Genomic DNA, 17,470 nt, shown 5'->3' on the forward strand with positions numbered 1-17,470 from the left:
TTATACTGAATTCTAATATACTTACGAGCAGTAAGGAAGTTCCATCATCATCAGCCATATCATTAACCATTATCGTTGCACCCCTTAGTATCTGTAAGAATTCCTCATGTCGCCCTTGCTCAATACATTTCCAAGCGTTATGGGACGCAGATATCGTCCGCGGAAACCCAATTGACCACGAACCAGACCATCCTGTAAGATTTCGCACACTCGCCGTGAATGCGAACGTCCTCTTCATCAACCACTGCGGAAAATGGTATGTGAGCTGGCATGAGACGGTCTTTTGTTGTTGGCATCCTCGGTGATTGCATGGTCGAAGTTGAAGTAGAGGTGTTCCGGTGTAGCTGTAGAAGAGGTTACCAAGCACATCAACTAGCCATCGCGGGCTTTCTATGTTTTTTCGAAGATGGCATTGGCATAGACAGCTGCGCTGGCATGTCCTTCTACCTATTGAGGCCCGAATAGTAGCATGATTCTCAAATAGTCCAGGCTCATCTTCATGTGAGTAGTATGAGTCGAATTTCTTTTCGGCGATTTCTCGAGTCATCGTATTTCTGGCGGCTGGAACTGGAAGAATTGATTCTTTGAAGAGTTCTCCGGTTTTCTCTTCGTTCACATCACATATGATCCCGTTGAATTTCTGCTCCAGATTCTGAACAGTTTCCGGAGAGGCTGGTGATATACCATGCTCACTGGCTTGAGCTTGAGTTAAAACCAGGTCATGTATGTTCAGAATGACCTTGTAGTCCGCTTGTCTGCAAATACGTTAGTAATTGCGACTATTCATCTACGCAGTCTTCAAGAACGAACCTATTAATGTTATTCAGCGCAGCCAAAGCTGTGTCTATATTCCGGTGAGCTCTAAGGAACCTTTTCCGTATATTACTGATTGAGTTCTTCAATTTCAACCACGACACACTCAAGCGCAAACTGCTCTTCTCCACTGAACCGCTCGACATCTCTTTCTTGCTAGAGCACATGTCGATCAGTCCCTCCAGCTTCTTCAGTGGATCTTGAGCAGTCTCAATAAGCCGTTGGATGAGAACCTGGTCTTCTGCAGAGAGATGATTCTGAACGGCGCTGTCGGTGGCTTTCTGTACCAGGCAAAGGAGAGCCTGGAGCTCGCTGACCTAGGATACATCAGCATCATACAGAAATGCAGGTTGCTCTATTTACTTCGTTTGTCAACTCCAGAATTTCTCGAGGCGCATGACGCAAATCGTACAGAGTACGCAGTGCTTTTGATGTTTCAGACGCAAGGCCGAGAACGACGATAATACTTGCTGTGAGCGAGAGGGGATCCATTGCTTCTGAAACTTTGTCTTGATCATGAAGAATGGAGATTTTAAAATTAAAGAGGCTGCTTTTATATAAGTGTTATTATGTTGTGGGTGCCCCGCCCCCAAATACGAATTGATAGGATAGGTTGCTTCAGCCTCATGCTGAACTCTGACTGCGCCTGGGCACGAGGCTGAGTTACATGCAACCTCTGATATCGACACTAGTTTCGTAGATATTTACAAGGCAGAATGAAGACATTCAGGCTCATTAATACGATCAGTTGGACAGTTGAAACTTTCCAAATCGGAAAATCACCGCCGTATCTCGCCATCTCTTACGCCTGGTCAGATAATATCTTTCCGGAGAAATTGCCTCTCAATGGGTCATTCGGCGGTGACGCCTTTGCACAAACAATCCAAAAAAGAGGGTTGACTCCAGTGAAATATAGCTGGGTCGATCGTTACTGCATCATCCAAGACTCCGACGATGACATGAACGAGCAGATCCCGCTTATGAGTCAGATCTTTGGCAATGCTAAAGCCGTCCTAATTATTCTCACTACCGAATTGAATCTAAAGCAAAAAGAAGTTGATTATGGTACAATTCAGCTTGACGAGGCACTCACTGTTTGGAGGGAGGAAGCATGGACAAATGCTGAAGCAAGAGAGTACTGGGAATTTGGGGAAGGGCGGACCAAACTCGTACGGGCGATGGATATATTGTCTCGATTCACAAAAGCCGCCTGGGGAACACGGGTGTGGACACTACAAGAATACATCCTCGCCACGAACGTTCTGTGGATTGGTTCCGACTTGGAGCCAATATCGATCAAGGACGAGCTTTTCACCACTATACCGGGGCTTTGAGACCAGTTTGGCATTATTGAGCGCACAGTTCGAGGAGAATCATTGGTTAACGAGTACGAACTTCTTTTCTCTCATTTCTCTGGTATGGCGGCTTTCCGTACGGCAGCAACTTCTCGCAATAGCGAACGAGATCAGACACGAGTGCTGGAGATGCTCGGTAATCGACAGGCATTTCTACTTGTTGACGAGGTTTACGGTATAATGGCCGCGTCGACGGTGGAGATTATTGTGCAGCCAAAAGAATCAAGAGAAAGCGCATGGAAGAGGTGGTTGGAGGCAGCATTGACTGCTGGACATTTACGATGGCTGATGCTTCCGCCCGGGATGCTCTTGACTGAGGAGGCAGTAAGACTAACATGCGAAGGTGTGCTTTGCTCAAAACGGCATGAGCTTTCATCTGCACCAGGGTTAGAAGCTGTGACACCTTATGGTCCTGTGGTTGCTTCTAAGCATACAGTATCTCTCACCGCAAGACAAGTCGGGCCTTGCACTATTCTTCGTAAGCTTAGTCCTGTACATCAATGCAATAGAGGATAGGTTCATCAACACCTGAATCTCATTGTGTATGCAAGGGGTGTTTGGTCCTCAGCTGTCGATATAGCAGTCGCATTCGGAGCGGGACGGTACAGCAACAGACAGCTTATTCTAATTGCGCAGGTCCTCAAAATCAATTACGGGCGAGCATTACGATTTATTAAACAACATATCGAACACAAGTTTTATCCTATTCTTCAATCGGAGCGGCACAGGCTCATATGGCCTGATTTCATGCAACTACTATCACGATGTGTCATGGATACTTTGAATTTCAGCGTTGGGTACCTTATTCGTGTTCGATGTCCTACGACACAAATATCCTTCTTAACAGTTGTAGCCACCAATGGACTCCGTCCCCAAGGTGACCTTGTGGCCTTTGACTGTAACGCGCGGAGTGAAGACAGACGGCACAGGCTCTTCATATGTGAGAGATCAAACACGGAACAAAAACAAGCAGACGGTCCATCTCTCATCTGGCACAAAGCAGGAGTTACAACCTCAGTAGGGAAGACTACGCGTTTGGATGGGATGATATCCCGCTAGAGACGATTAACGTTGGAGGATCGAGGTGCCAAGTTTGCAAGCGAACTTCAGTATCAGATATTAATGCTGTGCAGTCTTCGCTCCCTATTTCTCGTCCTAGAAAGGATCATGCAAGGATTATTAGACAGGATATTCAGAAACGGCGCACAAACCATGTACTTGGGATACTCACTCGCAAAATTATGGGAGTAAGATTAGATTTTAGGGACCTCAATCGCTTGAGACGACAATATATTTTATTGAGAAGACTACACTACGGCTGATTGACTTCCTTCCACACCGGACGATCTTACTACCTGTGTGCTATGACTTGCTCTTGCTCTAGGCCTACAATTCTCGACGTCTTGGGGTAGTTGATGTTTTATTCTTGCAACTGTTGTTTGCATTCTTGTATAGGTAAAAATTGATCATTTCGGAAGACTTATTATAATAATAATATACTATTTCTTTTAGGCCACTACGAGATACTGAATGAAAGTTATCAGGAGTTCATTCTGCGTATCTAGTTCTGCCTAGGAATAAGAATAGTGGTCCTCTCTTTCCAGGTTCCTATTCTACTTTCTGTTTTGAGTCAGCTCTCCCAACTAAGTAGAGGCATACGGAGAGAATATTCGCAAAATGAATTAACGACTAAAGGCTATCAGGAAGAGAACAGGCGTCGTGTTTGGAGGACATTGATGACTATACGGCGTATCTGGGAACTCGTCGGGAACACCAGACCTCCCTCTCCAGGGTTATAGACAAGTCGGATTCTGAGGATGTACTCGTAGTAATTGGCCTATCAAGTCAGTCGACTTCAACGAATTCACGGCCGTAAGTCTCAAATCTAAAGTTTTGGTAAAAGAATAACTCTCACATGATACTCTAGGATACATACCTACCGGTAAGCCAGTCAATAAACGCCCAAGACTCCATGAATAAACCAAGAACATCTATAGCCAGCATCCCTCCAACTCATTCAGAAAAAACCCAACAATCGGACACACAAATTCATCCGTTCGAAGCCTCAAACGGGACTAAAACCGTTGGCCGAAGCAAAATTACCTAATTAGGAAATTACTTCCCGCTTAGGAAAGTCTTTGAGTTGTTCCGAAATCCGTTCAAACACCATAGTTGTTGACCGTATTAAGGCATGACGATGTAGAAGTATATGAGCTCCGGTGAATATAAATGAGCGACAATGATGTATAAATGCTGAGATGTATATTTTGATGAACGACATTCTCCGATGCGACTGAAAAGGGTTATTCTAGGGCTATAGTCGCTAGCATCATCCCTGACGAAAAACTATTTTAGACTCTTAGTCTGTGCCTGATCACAATAAAAGCAACATGGAATTCACCCGTGAAGAAAGACTCAAGTTGGCGGATATTGATCCCGAACTCGCCGAAGTACGTACGTTACATGCTTCTGCTTAGGACAAACCCATTGACGTACTATTGATTAGACACTGAAGAACATCATTATCCCAAAACCAGACCCTAGAGTTGACCCTGCAAAAATTATAGCCGGAATACGCGAATACATGAAAAGCCAACACAAACCCGCGGACCCAGACAGTGGCGTTGTCGAATATGACATTTTCTACCCAGCTCGAGACGGTCATCAACTACGTGCACGAGTATTTCGACCGGCAAATCCGCAGGATAAGGCTTCTCCGCTTGTAGTATATTACCACGGTGGTGGATGGACAATCGGATTCCCAGAAGATACGGCACCAGCATGTCGAAACCTCGTGCAAACGCTCGGCGTAGTCTGTCTTGCGCCGTCGTATCGACAGGGTCCTGAGGACCCGTTTCCAGCTGGGATTAATGATGCGTGGGATGGATTGCAATGGATTGCATTACATGCAGAATCTAAGATATCTGTTGCTGCGGTGTCGTTGTCGAGTGGGTTTGTGATTGGTGGTTCTTCGGCGGGGGCTTCGATGGCTGCTATTTTGGCTCATTTGGCTCGTGATGAAGGTCTCGCTAAACCGATTACGGGTTGTTTTCTCCTTGCGCCGATGACCTTACCGCCTGAAACGCTGCAAAATTTTCCAGAGGATTGGAAGCATAAGGATTCGTACCTCTCACGCACGCAAGAAGCTTGCAAGCAAGATCCTATCCTGACCCCTGAGCTTGACAAGATCTTCCGCGAGTCTGCAGCGGGAGATACCCAGTCACCGATGTTTGTTCCCTATATATGGCCGACTGGTCATGCAAATTTACCGCGGACATATCTTCAGGTATGTGGTATGGACATTCTGCGCGATGAGGTCTTGATTTATGAACAAACCCTAAGGGAGCATGGAAATGAAACGAGGCTGGATATCTATCCCGGCATGCCGCATATATTTTATAATACATTTGGGATGTTGACGCAGGGAAGGAAAGCGAAGAAGGATTTCGAGGAGGGACTTAAGTGGTTGCTGCGTTGATGATTATGAATTGATCATGCTCTCAGATTGTCAGTTGACATAATCACTGAATTGAAAATGTGCCTAAGATTTACATACCTCAACCAGTGATATACATAGGTCCTATTTCGTATAAATCAAAATGCGACTATCAAACACACATTTCTGCACCCTATGCATATTCAAACTCCAGACACGCTCAAACGCGTTTGTCTTCGCTCGAAGCGATCATCCGTACAACACCAATCGCTCTAGGCGAGGCTAGCGAGAAGCTGAATTCGCAACCCACCTCGAACAATATACATGATTTCGAATAAACTTCCTAATTGCAGGTTTCGTGCATGCAGTCCACAAAGAAGACTCGTGTTGATGTTACATACTCGTGTGCGCGCGCTGCACTTTACAAGCGCCGGTGTCACCGTGTGGAGTCGAACAAAAAGGTTTGAACTCGGATAGCTTGTAGAGCTGGGCAAGGATTTACGGTATGGTATCATTGAATTCTGCCGTAGATTACTATAGTTCTAAGGACATGGTAGATATGACTTTGAGAAATTTTGGTGTACTGTACAGCATGGAGGGAAACAATTAACTACATGTATTGAGTTGAGAGAATCAAACTTGAAGATAGAACGCGAATCAGATTACATACGTAAACCAGAGACGCGCTACATTATCCATAAGTTACGAGCTGAATGCTAAATCCAAACCGGCGAATCCTCCGTAGTGCCGTATGTGTGTGTAATCCCAAGACTTTAATTCAACGCGCTCGCGTGCTTCTGCTGAGACAAGACGCGCGAGGCGGAAATACCAAGGCTGTGGTTTGAGCTTCGGATGAAAATTCCATATTGCAGGGCGATTCTTGGGTTATCAATACGTGATTTATTGTTGCACAAGAACTGGAAAGAAAATGACAGTATACGGCTGAAGCTTGAATTACAGGTATCTTTCCATATTCATTAACACAAATTAGGGTTATGATGTTCAGATGCACAGTCAATTGAAGATGTGACTACAGCTTCGAATATCCTTTTTTATTTCTTTTCCTCATTTCGTATCCTATACATTAAGAAACTTCTGTTTACAGCAGGCTTTCGATACTGTTCATGAATATTGACAGTGGAGTTGGTGATGTATTACTGTATGTAATTACTATCCACCCTATGTACTTTCATACTGTACAGCGAAGCTTCCGTATTGTCAGTACAATAGTAATTCGTCTGTGGAAGCTTCAAGAATCCCTATTTTCGCCCTTGGATATAGTACTACTATTCATAGAAGCCCGCGTAATTCATGCAATGTATAGGTATTAACCATGCATGTTAAAGGGGCAGAAGTTAATACGGTAAGTTAAAGACACAACCATGTCAGTCGGGCTCGTCCCATCGACGAATGGATAGTGGACCTCACCTTGCTCAATAGAGTTATATTAGTAATTATTTGGTTTTTATGGCACTCATTTGAGCTGAAGTTTCTGTTGGATTGTCATTGACATTCCTCTAAAATGACTGTCTTGCTCTGTATGTAGTCCCTTCGACTACGGCTACAGCTCACTTTAAGTATGAAGATTAGGGATATCAGTCTGAAGTTTGAGCTTGAGCTTCAACTTCAGGCTTTGATATGAACCGGGGTTCTGGCGGCATGATTACCATCCCGACGCTTATTGTACGTCGCGTGGTCCTGTGGATTGTATCAGTATTTAACAGGTATTCAGTAAGTGAACATACTCGTGGAGTAAGATACAGTCTCCAAGACATGTATCTCACACCCGGAGCTTCAGGTGTATCTTGAAGTCTGTCGCGCGACATCAACCTGTCATGATCTTACTTTAATGGTATGACTTGGAGATATGACATGGATTGACAGCGGAAGAACCTTGGAAATGTCTAAATATGTATCAAGATACCTACTTAACGAGTTAGGGCACCTTATTTAACGATCTTATCCGGTCCTATAACTACAACAACTACGAAGCACATTCTCCTGCCTACACCATTAAATACCCAAATACATCTCATCCCAATACATACCATGTATACTTGATTCTCGTACGTATCACAAAAACATCCCACCTCGTCACCAACCACGTAAACGGCCTCTCAGGAATAACAAAAACCAAACGCTCACGTCTCTGAATACAATCGCGAAGAAAAATTTTTTCCACGGAGTAGTTTTACATCGAAAAATTTTCTAGATGACTCCATTATATGGAGTTATCCGAACGCCCGTAGGGCCGTACTTCCGAATAAAGCGTCCTTGATGTGGGCGATGGTGGATCTTTTGTATGTATGTATTGAGTAAGTTGAGGCTTTTTTGAATGTTGGGAATATTCATTTCATGCAGGTAGTTCTTTACTCAGTTAGTCCTTAATACACGCTAGCATGCTTCTTGATACTTGGACTCAAATATTCATATCTCAACGGCTTTCTACATAATGCTCTCAACGAGAGAGTTCGCAGGAAAAAAAAAAGCTGCATGCTCCACTCTCAAATGGATCATGACCATAAAACTGGATCATCGTAATAAATCATCAAAGAAATAACGTACTATTTTATTACCCGGTCGCCTCAGAAACTCTGTCATGCCGTTACTTAATTTGAGTATCTGAAAGAAAAGAAAAAGAAGAGATGTAGTTTCGTTACATAACTGATTAGAGAGAAACATATCCACCGGTATACGAGAGCCCGAAATGATACGGCATTAAATTCCTGTATGGGTTCTAGAAAGATTCCTTTTTTGTATTTACAGATTTTCGTCTCTATGGAGATATCTTTGTATAGATGTATGAGTAAGTGTATGACGCATACGAATGTGGAAGAGGAGAATAAAAAAAACAACACTGTATCTTTAATAATTCTGCATCTCCTTACGTGACGTTCAACTCTGTATGTACTGGGTTAGGGTTAAGCGTCAGATACATCTAACATCTGCGAGGGAAGCTCTCAATAGCTTACCGGAGTACATATACATACTGCTACTAATAGTATTCTGCAAAATATAATATTATATACATGATGAAGTGATTGATCACGTGCTAGATTTATAGCCTTATTTACTCGATTTATCTCGATACGAGGAAATTGTCTAGATGGTTGAAATCTAGAACCATGGCTACGGAGATGCAAGGGGCATTTAGGGTTAAGTTGGGTACGCCGAGTTAAGGAAATGGTCGTACACATAGAATTGAATGCATATAAGGATGCCTTTTATATGAAGTAACTTCGCATTTGCATGTAGATATATCATATGATATTCTATTCAATGCGAATCTCAAGTTCCTCGCTTGCTTCCAAGGTTGCTTGCATGTACCTAGGTATACGAACTGGACTACAAGTAAGGCGAAGCAGAGAAGACAAGACACGTGATAGACCTCTTCCGATCATCTACCACCTGCTTAGCTAAGTTAGAGTAGTGGCAGAAGAACAATCGGTGTCGCTGAAAATATGACTCGTCGCAATTCCCAGGGCTGTTGACAAATGGAACTTCGTCCCAGGACCTCGGTTCTAAATCACCTACATGAAGTAAATGTACGTGACTACGTACGTACTGTGCACATAGGATAAAATGCAACTACTAAACGATAACCACGTATTTGCGTCAAACATGCATCTTGAGAAATTCATTGGATAGAATGTATCGAGTCTCGTTATCTTTTGCAGATCAATCGAGATTTCGTGCACTTTGCAAGTACGGAGTACGTAGAACCACACCAGCCACCGCATTGATCCATTTGGGGTTCGTTGATCTAGCCAGAATTACTACTTCATTGGTCACTACATATGTAGCCACTTGTGTGGTGAACGAACAATGAATCGTTCAATTGAAGCAGTGGGTAAGGTTTTGGGAAATTGATTTCCGACACGACACCAACGTTGGTACATACATAATCCGTAGAGGTCAAAGTTGCCGGAGGCGAGCTGAACATGTTGGGCTGGGCTGATGCGGACATTTCTGACTAAGTCGCTAAAGTCAATTAACTTAGTGTAGTATGTGTTCCAAGGTTGGAGGAGGGGTAGATCGGCTTCTATCTCCAGTTTTTATGTCTATCCATGATGAGGTGACTACATGTATCAGCGTGGTGTTTAATATTGTAGAGTTGTACATACTTCATAGTTTGGAAGAATCTCTTATTCTGATTGAATGGATAATAATCCGGCGTAGTTTATATTCAACTAATTGACCAATTCTAAAGCCTAGGTACTACGTAGATATGTACTTGATAAACTTGATAAATCAAGCGACGAGATTAGGGCTGATCAAAACTCACCATCCTTGCAAGGAGACACTCACGACTCGTGCAATACCTACGAATCCCTGTCTTTCCAACCTGATTGGCCAATGATCTAATCTATTCTATGCGCACAAGATCAAAGATGATTTGTTGCCAGAGTTCTAGATAAGACCCGTGCCTAGCTTAGTTTAGCCTTAGTCTTGGTCTCGACATGGACAACTCATCAAGATGTCGCAGACTAATGCAGATAAACTTGACTTGGAGTGTCAGATCGGAAATCTTGACTTGATGATGGGTACGTAGCTGAATTTGTGGTCGCCTGTCAGGACGAATTGGAATACAATTTGAGATGATGTCCATTGATTCATGTTCAGTACCATCCCGGAAGAGTGTCTCGGGACAAATCCAGTAAAAAGTTAGAGCGATTAAAGAAACATGGATCAAATCAACCTATTGAAATCTTATCAGAAGACAGGCCAAAGTAGAGCATGAAAATGTCGATAGATAACTCAGACTATTAAGCCTAATTCAGAGGGACTCCGATTTAATCGCATCGTATCCAAGAAATAACACGTTTCTACACTCTAATCGGTAAAGTAAGTCAACGAGCATAAACGTTATCCCATCTAGCCCATACGTTCCAAGCTTTCAACAGCCTTGGTTGATTTGAAGTGGTACGTAAACTGTGCGCGCCTAAGCGCGTTGCATGGCGCTATGTTGCGTTGATGATACATTGACTCCAGTCCAGACTGTACAACTAAGGAGGTAGTTAAGCTAAGATCTTGATTTGAGCGGATACATGGCATGCTTGAATGCTGTTAGACAAGAGTACTAAGGACTTAGTGGTATCGTCTATTCAACGGAGTATTCGGGGCAGATTCAGGAGGTACCAGGAACATGCCTGCACAGGGGTCAGATCAGTCAGCCACTCTGTAAGGCTAAGCTGTACCGAGGACGACGGCCTTGGAACATAGGCATCAACGCTAGTTTGTTTACAGACTAGTGTGGATAGGTCTGTTTCCCGTTTGGAATTAGTGTCTGGGAAGCACTAGTCTTTATTAGGGTTAGTGTCTATGGGTTGAAATGACGTCGTTCGTATTGGCGAAAAGGGAGCGGAGATAATCCTTTTCTGAGCAAATAATGATTAAATCCATGAATCTTTCTGTTTGAAACAACTCACAATCGACTCTTTCTGAATGTATTTATTAGCTTACAACATCACAATAGACTGTATCAATCAATATCGAAATTACTATCCAATCATCACAATCCAGTCCGCGTAGTCTCTAACGAATAAAGACAAAACCTTACGAAAAAGCGGGGAACTCGCCATACGGACTAGAAAGGCGGATACACCGTATTCTGTAATATTACTGGACAACTCCACGCGTCGAGCTGGAGCTGCGCCAAGAGTCAGGGGAATCCACTGGCTGTGATTGGCTGGTGGCTGTATGCATGTAGTAAGGAACGAGTATGTAAGTATTGTGCTCAGACTGTATCTATTATGCTGTATTCGGTAAGGTGTAGCCGTATCTGTAAGTGTAATCTGTATTCACTAGGCTATTCAATCAGACGAATATAAACAACTACATACGTTATTATTGAGAATATAATCATCTGATATTCAATATCAGACGACAATAGAAGCAACCTGTATGACCGTCCGAAGCTATCACTAAGCCTTTGTTAATGTAAGCTGTCGGCACGCGTCGTATCACTAATACGTTCCAAGTGGCTCAGGAACCACACCATACGAGCCTCAAAAACAGGTTGTCTTACGATTCTGGCGCTTCCTACTGGTCGAACCTGCGACTTGCCGTCTAGCTTGATCTGATTTATCTTACCTTCGTACGGAGGTAAGTAAACCATTCAAACTACAGTTCACTTTCAGACTCAATAGTAGTCGATAGATCGATACCTTTGTAATTGTCACTCAATATAAATATCGTCTGAGAACAGCCAATCATCCGGTCAATAGGGAACAAACAACTGGCCGTCGTAATGCTCCAAACGCACTAGGCCATCCCCTGTCGTACACGCCCGGGCTAGCAGGAAAGTGGTCGCCCGTACCGTAACATACGCCTCCATTGGCGCTGTATTACGCTCTCTAAGTCTCTGGAGCTGTCTCCGCAATACCAAAATTACGCGTAAAGTAAACCACCGGCTGCTGCTTCCTCGTCGCTCACCTCTCGTTCAACCTCTCTTCTTTCCTTTCTACCACACCCACCTGGAGAGAGAAGAAAAAAACCCCTTCAACATCCTCTTTTTTCTCTTCTCCTCCTTCTCCTCTATATCCGACTCTTCCTTTTTTCTTCTTCGTTTCCGCTTTTAGTTTTTTTTCCTTTTCTCTTTCTGCTTCCTCCCTTACTCTGCTCGGAGAGTCTGGGATCGATCACCTTGTTCGTGGTCTTCGAGATTTGGCTTTGGGATTTGACTAGAGAGAAAGGATCTTGCAAGAGATACTTAATCAACAGTCAGCAGACAAAGATCAATTCTTGATCCTCCTTTAGACTCGGTTCAGCGATTAATCCTCCTGGTTAAGCTGTACCCATTGCAGCTCAACCGTCTCGACGTTGTTCTGTCCTTTGTACAGAGCCGCTCCTCCAACAACCTCTCCCCTCCTCTAACCGACGGTGAGACACCCTTTTCCTTCCTCTATTATCGAGCCTATCTTTTTTGTCGAGTGAATATATTATATTCGAGTGTGGGTGCCTCAGCTGGGGTTGGACATTAGTTGGTGGTGTGGCTTGAGGTTGAAGTCACGTGCATCGAACTATCGAACCATCGTATCTTTCGAGGTCGAAGCAGAGAGCTCCATTCTTCCCATAAGGCGGTCGATGATGAGATATATCTTTTTGGAAGGATGTCTTCGAAATCTGCGACGCCGTACGATCATGCCTGTGGTCGTGTTTGGTGTATAAGCGAGCGGCTGTCGTATTTCGTGATAACGATTCGAATTCTCCTGTTGCAGAATGGAATCATGCCAATATATCTTCCATCCAGTTTAAGCAGTGGCTTTGGTGGTTGATACGCTGTCTGTCGTTGCCTCGTCTTGGTGCATTCTCTGGCTTCCCGTCAATGGAAGAGTCAGGGGAAGATATACCAGTTGATAAGAGGATAGTTCTGTGGCCGTTCATCTATACATCATCAATACTTGTCGCTTGCAACAAGCTCATGTTGTGCGCGTTGGTCGGTCTCAGTAGCATGAAGATCATCACCCTAACAGCCTTTCTTGGGGCGGAAAGAATGGAGCTCTCACCACATACATCCCAGCTTGCAACCTTAGAAAGAATGACACCTTCCTCTCCCCCATGTCCCTTTCATAGTCGATGGATGAATGTCTCTTCAATTATCGAACACGCGCTGACGATTGTGATAGAAATTGGTTGTCATTCTGTCATCGTGTTCTCACGAGACCGAATTTTCAACCCTTATTCAAGGTTACTGGTCACCCGTTAATCATTCTTCAGAACGACACGGGCCTACAATACCTCCTAAATAATCCTGTGAGCTAGCTTCTATACCTATCCTAGGACCGACGTTCGCTGACTACCCCTTGCACTCACCTAGGGTTTCGTGCCGCCTTGATCGCTCCACATTCCGGAACACGAGGAACACTTACTAGCAACCTCTCAAATTGTTCGTTGACAAGGGTGGAGACGTTGACTCGTACTTCACCTCTTTGCCCAACAGCTTCCGCCAGATAGGACTTCATTCCTACCACTTTGGTCAGCCTAGATGCCAGCGCTGCTTATCCAATAAGGGCAGTCCTCATCCTGGGTACGTGCAATTCTTCGCCCTTTCCCGTTAAAAAATCATTTATGTTCTCTTCCTCCCGCTTTTCATCTCTACTCCTCATTGCCCAACCTTAGCCAGTTTCTTTATAATCATGATATTTTCTTGTTGAATTCACACTGGTATTAATCTTCTACTAATTTTTTTTTTACCTCATTCTAGCTACGCCGGAAAAGTCCTTTCTAATCCATACTTTGTTCTTGCTTGTTCGCTCTGCTTAGATTATTATCTAGGCCACCACACTCTTTTAATTGGCTTTCCAACTGTCTACAATCATTAATTGTTAATCCTACGACTGTCACTCTCTCCTTCCTTCGTCGCCTACAGTGATACACCGGTCTGTTATCATCAGGATACATTTGCTTCCTTACCATTCCCTCATCGAAAGAAAATCCTCTCCCTGCCGGTCAGCAACCAACTTTACTCTTCAATAACAATCCGTAATCATGGCTTCTATCCAACAACATCAAGTGTGTGACTCCTTTTTCGTCGAGACCGATGAGGTCCGTCCTCGCCTCGACCCTCGAGAACAGGCAAAGATTATTGCTCGAGAAAGACAATACGCAATGGCGGATCAGTTATCTGCTCTGGCAAGAGAGGAGTATCTGGAGGACAGCCTGTCACACATGCTCGATATGGATGTATGTTGGGTAATATTTGTCTTTGCTCTCGCTGTTGCTAACTGATGATGTAGACCGCAACACTTCCCGACGTCGAGTCCATTGACATTCAGACAGAAATCCAATGGTTCATGCGGCCTTACCTGCTTGACTTTCTCATCGAAGCTCATGCAGCGTTCCAGTTGCAACCGTCCACACTATTTCTGGCTATCAACCTTCTTGATCGTTACTGCTCTAAGCGTGTTGTCTACAAACGTCATTATCAACTTGTCGGCTGTTCCGCCCTTTTGATTGCCGCCAAGTACGGTGATAAGAAGGAACACGTCCCAACGATCAGAGAATTGAAGTCAATGTGTTGCTCGCTCTACGATGACGACATGTTTCTTCAAATGGAGTGGCACGTTCTACAAACTCTCGGCTGGACCATTGGTCACCCAACCGTGGACAGTTTCTTAAACATCGCACTGGTTGACAGACAATACGACCCAGAACTCGAGCATCTTGCCCTCTACATCCTTGAAATTGCACTCTTTCATCGAGAATTCGTCTCAAAGCCGTCGGCTGATCTTGCCAAGGCTGCTCTCGCTCTATCGAGGTGTATCTTGAACCGCCCTCAACCTAGTACCTCGGAATGGGCTGCCAGTTACGACGGTAACACCTTGGTCGGTCTATCTAACCAATTGCATTCGCCCTCTCAGGTGTTGTACCGCAAGTATTCCTCTGCTCATTACTCAAGGATCTCGAAGCTTCTGGACAACTTTCTCGCTCACCAGGCTGCTATTGCAAGCGGTGCTTATGCTCCTCCCTCTCCACCGGAGGAGGCTGCAGGCGAGCCAAAATCTCAATACAACGGTCAAATTGGTCTTGCTACCCCGCAGAAACCTGGTATGCAACCTCACGGTTATCTGACTCCTCCCATCACCCCTGAGAACGAAGGTTTCCTCAATCCCCATTCTGCTGCCAACGCAAACAAGCAAGCGTCGATTACTGTCTGTCCATCTTCACCCACTCCACCTCCAAATGTCTCGTTCAACGACACTCAGATGTACGACGCTGAACCGGTGTACGCTCAGTCTGCACAATATCCTGTGGCTCACGTGGGATATTCTACTGCTTTCTAAGGGCGCTGCTCGAGGAATGTCTATCATTAATGGGCATCAATAACTCTAATACCGGCCGGCCATCATCAGTGACTGGAACCTTCCCAACTCCTAATATTCGGACGTGCATATTCGCCACGATCCCTGTGCCATACTTTATTCAAACCGTGACATAAGTATCTTCTGCACGAGAGCGAGCCATTTGTCTTTTTTCCTTTTCTTTCATCATCATACGAGGGCCGGAATGGGTTGCATTTTTTCATTTTATCCTAGATTATCAACATACCCCTTTCACTATCAATCATCATCATCATCCATTTCATCATCTGCTGTGTGTGTTTTTAGATCTGGCATTGCGAGCGCGAGTCGTTTGATACAAAAAAAATTCATTTCTCTTATCATACTTTCCTTTACTTCTTGACAATTCTTCATATTATCTTGCTAGCGTTCCGCGTTGAGTCATTCTCACCAATTCAGACCTTCCCTATTCTACAATAATATAGGAAGTTGTCTACACTGTCATCAATATCGAGCATTACCAAAATTGAAAAATCAACGGAGTTCAAGGAACCCTTCCAATTGATTTTATCATTCACCTTCACTTTTTTGAGTTTTGTTTTTTCTCTTGCTACCTAAAAAGACTTCTCCTTCTCATTATTTTTTCAACTGGCTAGGTATTCTTGTCTCTGGCGAGGGATGGATGGGTGCCCCCTTGCTGAACACGGAGAGAAAGATGGGAAGACGTATGAGAGTGAGGAGAATAGTGAATCACATTCCTTCCCCTTTTCGGGCGTATAGTACAGTTGTAGGATTGGTCTTGACTTCTTTAACTCCTTTGTATGTTAGTTGTGTATGCCGGTGTCGGTGTCGGTATTGGTGCATTCGTCTTCGTCCTTATAGGCTTTATTGCAACGGGGATTACCTCCTAGGGGGCTGGGAGTGCCTAGTATTTAGCCTGTCCGACTTCGATTTGGGCACTGGTGCCAATTGGCTGTTACTCGGCGCATTTCTGGGCAGTTGAACAATGAAAAAGCCCCTAAGAATTGAAGTCTTTTAGGGTGCTGGCCTCCTCGTTTAGCCTTAAGGAGCTTGACGGAGACTCCCTTTTATCATTACATAGTTACTAAGATAAGTGCAGACTTATTTAGCACCTTTAACGTTTCATCGGAAACCCTTTTTTGATACGGGGTACCATATGTAGTTACTCTGAGTGTGATAAGTAACTAGTGGTACATACTAGGTTCCACATTCCTCCGAGTTTTGATTGGGATTTTGGGTAACGATCAGTTCTGCTTTTGGTGCGGAGTTGAGATCGGATAAGGCGTGCAAAGAAATGCGTACTAGGAGTAGGTACTAGGCTTGAGGAAGGATCTAAACCCTGTTTGCATGGATGCATTGTCCAATCAACATCTTAAGAGTTAAGATAAATGCCAAAATGGTAATTGGTAGGTATTGTGTAACTTGATAGTGGTGATACATAGGTTGTATGGCTAGCTAGGTAGGAACGATTTCCAGCCATTGGACATCTGGCCAGGGTTTGAAGGTTTCGAATCTATTTTAACCTTCATCAGGTACCTAGTTGCCTGTGTAGTTACTTGACCGAGTTTTTTGGACCCGGGGATATATATCTTCTGGCTAAATTTTCCGTCCTGGGGGAAATATGTATCCCTTCGGAGCTTGCCAAGGTTCCCCAGGTGGTAGAATTGCGATGTGCATTTTGGAATATTTAGATGCATGCCAGTCAACCGCTTAGATCGATGTGGAAGATTGAGAAGAATGTCAAGGAGCTTTGACGCCGAGGAATGAATCAATTGATCCATTGATATATATCAATGGAATCGACTTTAGATAGTAGGGACTTCACTAATGCAGGTACATCGGCAGTACTGACAAGGAAAAGCCGACATTGAACAAAATACATAGATACATAGGTACATTTCAAGGTTTTCATGCTCTTCCGAGGTTTATCTGGAATAATCTCTGCTCTCCATCAATGGAGATGGAAATCAGAATGGCCCAGTTGCATATACCATTCAACCTGATTTCCAAGCTCAGTATCGAGGTTATTCGTAGCTCACACATAAATAAACTGCTGCTCAGAT

General features: G+C 44.0%; 4 protein-coding genes across 4 annotated transcripts, besides 1 other annotated feature; 3 read left to right on the top strand and 1 right to left on the bottom strand.

Moving 5' to 3' along the window:
• Nucleotides 1-54: 54 nt before the first annotated feature.
• TSTA_046350 (uncharacterized protein) lies at nt 55-1,305 on the bottom strand (the record flags this gene model as incomplete). Its single annotated transcript, XM_002485089.1, has 4 exons — nt 55-344; nt 448-755; nt 811-1,130; nt 1,177-1,305. 4 exons carry the CDS (start codon nt 1,303-1,305, stop codon nt 238-240), a joined length of 864 nt encoding a protein of 287 aa, XP_002485134.1. The 3' UTR covers nt 55-237.
• Nucleotides 1,306-1,529: 224 nt separating this feature from the next.
• TSTA_046360 (uncharacterized protein) lies at nt 1,530-3,189 on the top strand (the record flags this gene model as incomplete). The annotated part of the gene is made up of 4 exons (XM_002485090.1): nt 1,530-2,085; nt 2,149-2,492; nt 2,605-2,646; nt 3,022-3,189. 4 exons carry the CDS (start codon nt 1,530-1,532, stop codon nt 3,187-3,189), a joined length of 1,110 nt encoding a protein of 369 aa, XP_002485135.1.
• A 1,369-nt stretch (nt 3,190-4,558) lies between these two features.
• Nucleotides 4,559-5,646, top strand: TSTA_046370 (uncharacterized protein; the record flags this gene model as incomplete). Its single annotated transcript, XM_002485091.1, has 2 exons — nt 4,559-4,618; nt 4,675-5,646. The coding sequence occupies 2 exons, from the start codon at nt 4,559-4,561 to the stop codon at nt 5,644-5,646; spliced, it is 1,032 nt and encodes a 343-aa protein (XP_002485136.1).
• A 6,326-nt stretch (nt 5,647-11,972) lies between these two features.
• On the top strand, nt 11,973-16,532 carry TSTA_046380 (G1/S-specific cyclin Cln1, putative). The gene is made up of 5 exons (XM_002485092.1): nt 11,973-12,486; nt 13,233-13,359; nt 13,424-13,633; nt 13,811-14,289; nt 14,343-16,532. The coding sequence occupies exons 4-5, from the start codon at nt 14,095-14,097 to the stop codon at nt 15,387-15,389; spliced, it is 1,242 nt and encodes a 413-aa protein (XP_002485137.1). The 5' UTR covers nt 11,973-12,486; nt 13,233-13,359; nt 13,424-13,633; nt 13,811-14,094; the 3' UTR covers nt 15,390-16,532.
• Nucleotides 12,112-12,215: a sequence feature (CT-rich).
• Nucleotides 16,533-17,470: the final 938 nt, after the last annotated feature.

Source organism: Talaromyces stipitatus, genomic scaffold (assembly GCF_000003125.1).
Source record: "Talaromyces stipitatus ATCC 10500 scf_1105507295515 genomic scaffold, whole genome shotgun sequence".
In the NCBI taxonomy this organism is placed as follows: domain Eukaryota; kingdom Fungi; phylum Ascomycota; class Eurotiomycetes; order Eurotiales; family Trichocomaceae; genus Talaromyces; species Talaromyces stipitatus.

What these genes read in the sequence shown, in the direction of transcription:
- TSTA_046380 (XM_002485092.1), top strand. Translation starts at nt 14,095, where the DNA reads ATGGCTTCTATCCAACAACATCAAGTGTGTGACTCCTTTTTCGTCGAG. An exon ending in CACACATGCTCGATATGGAT is followed by an intron (nt 14,290 to 14,342) that starts GTATGTTGGGTA and finishes CTGATGATGTAG; the next exon opens with ACCGCAACACTTCCCGACGT.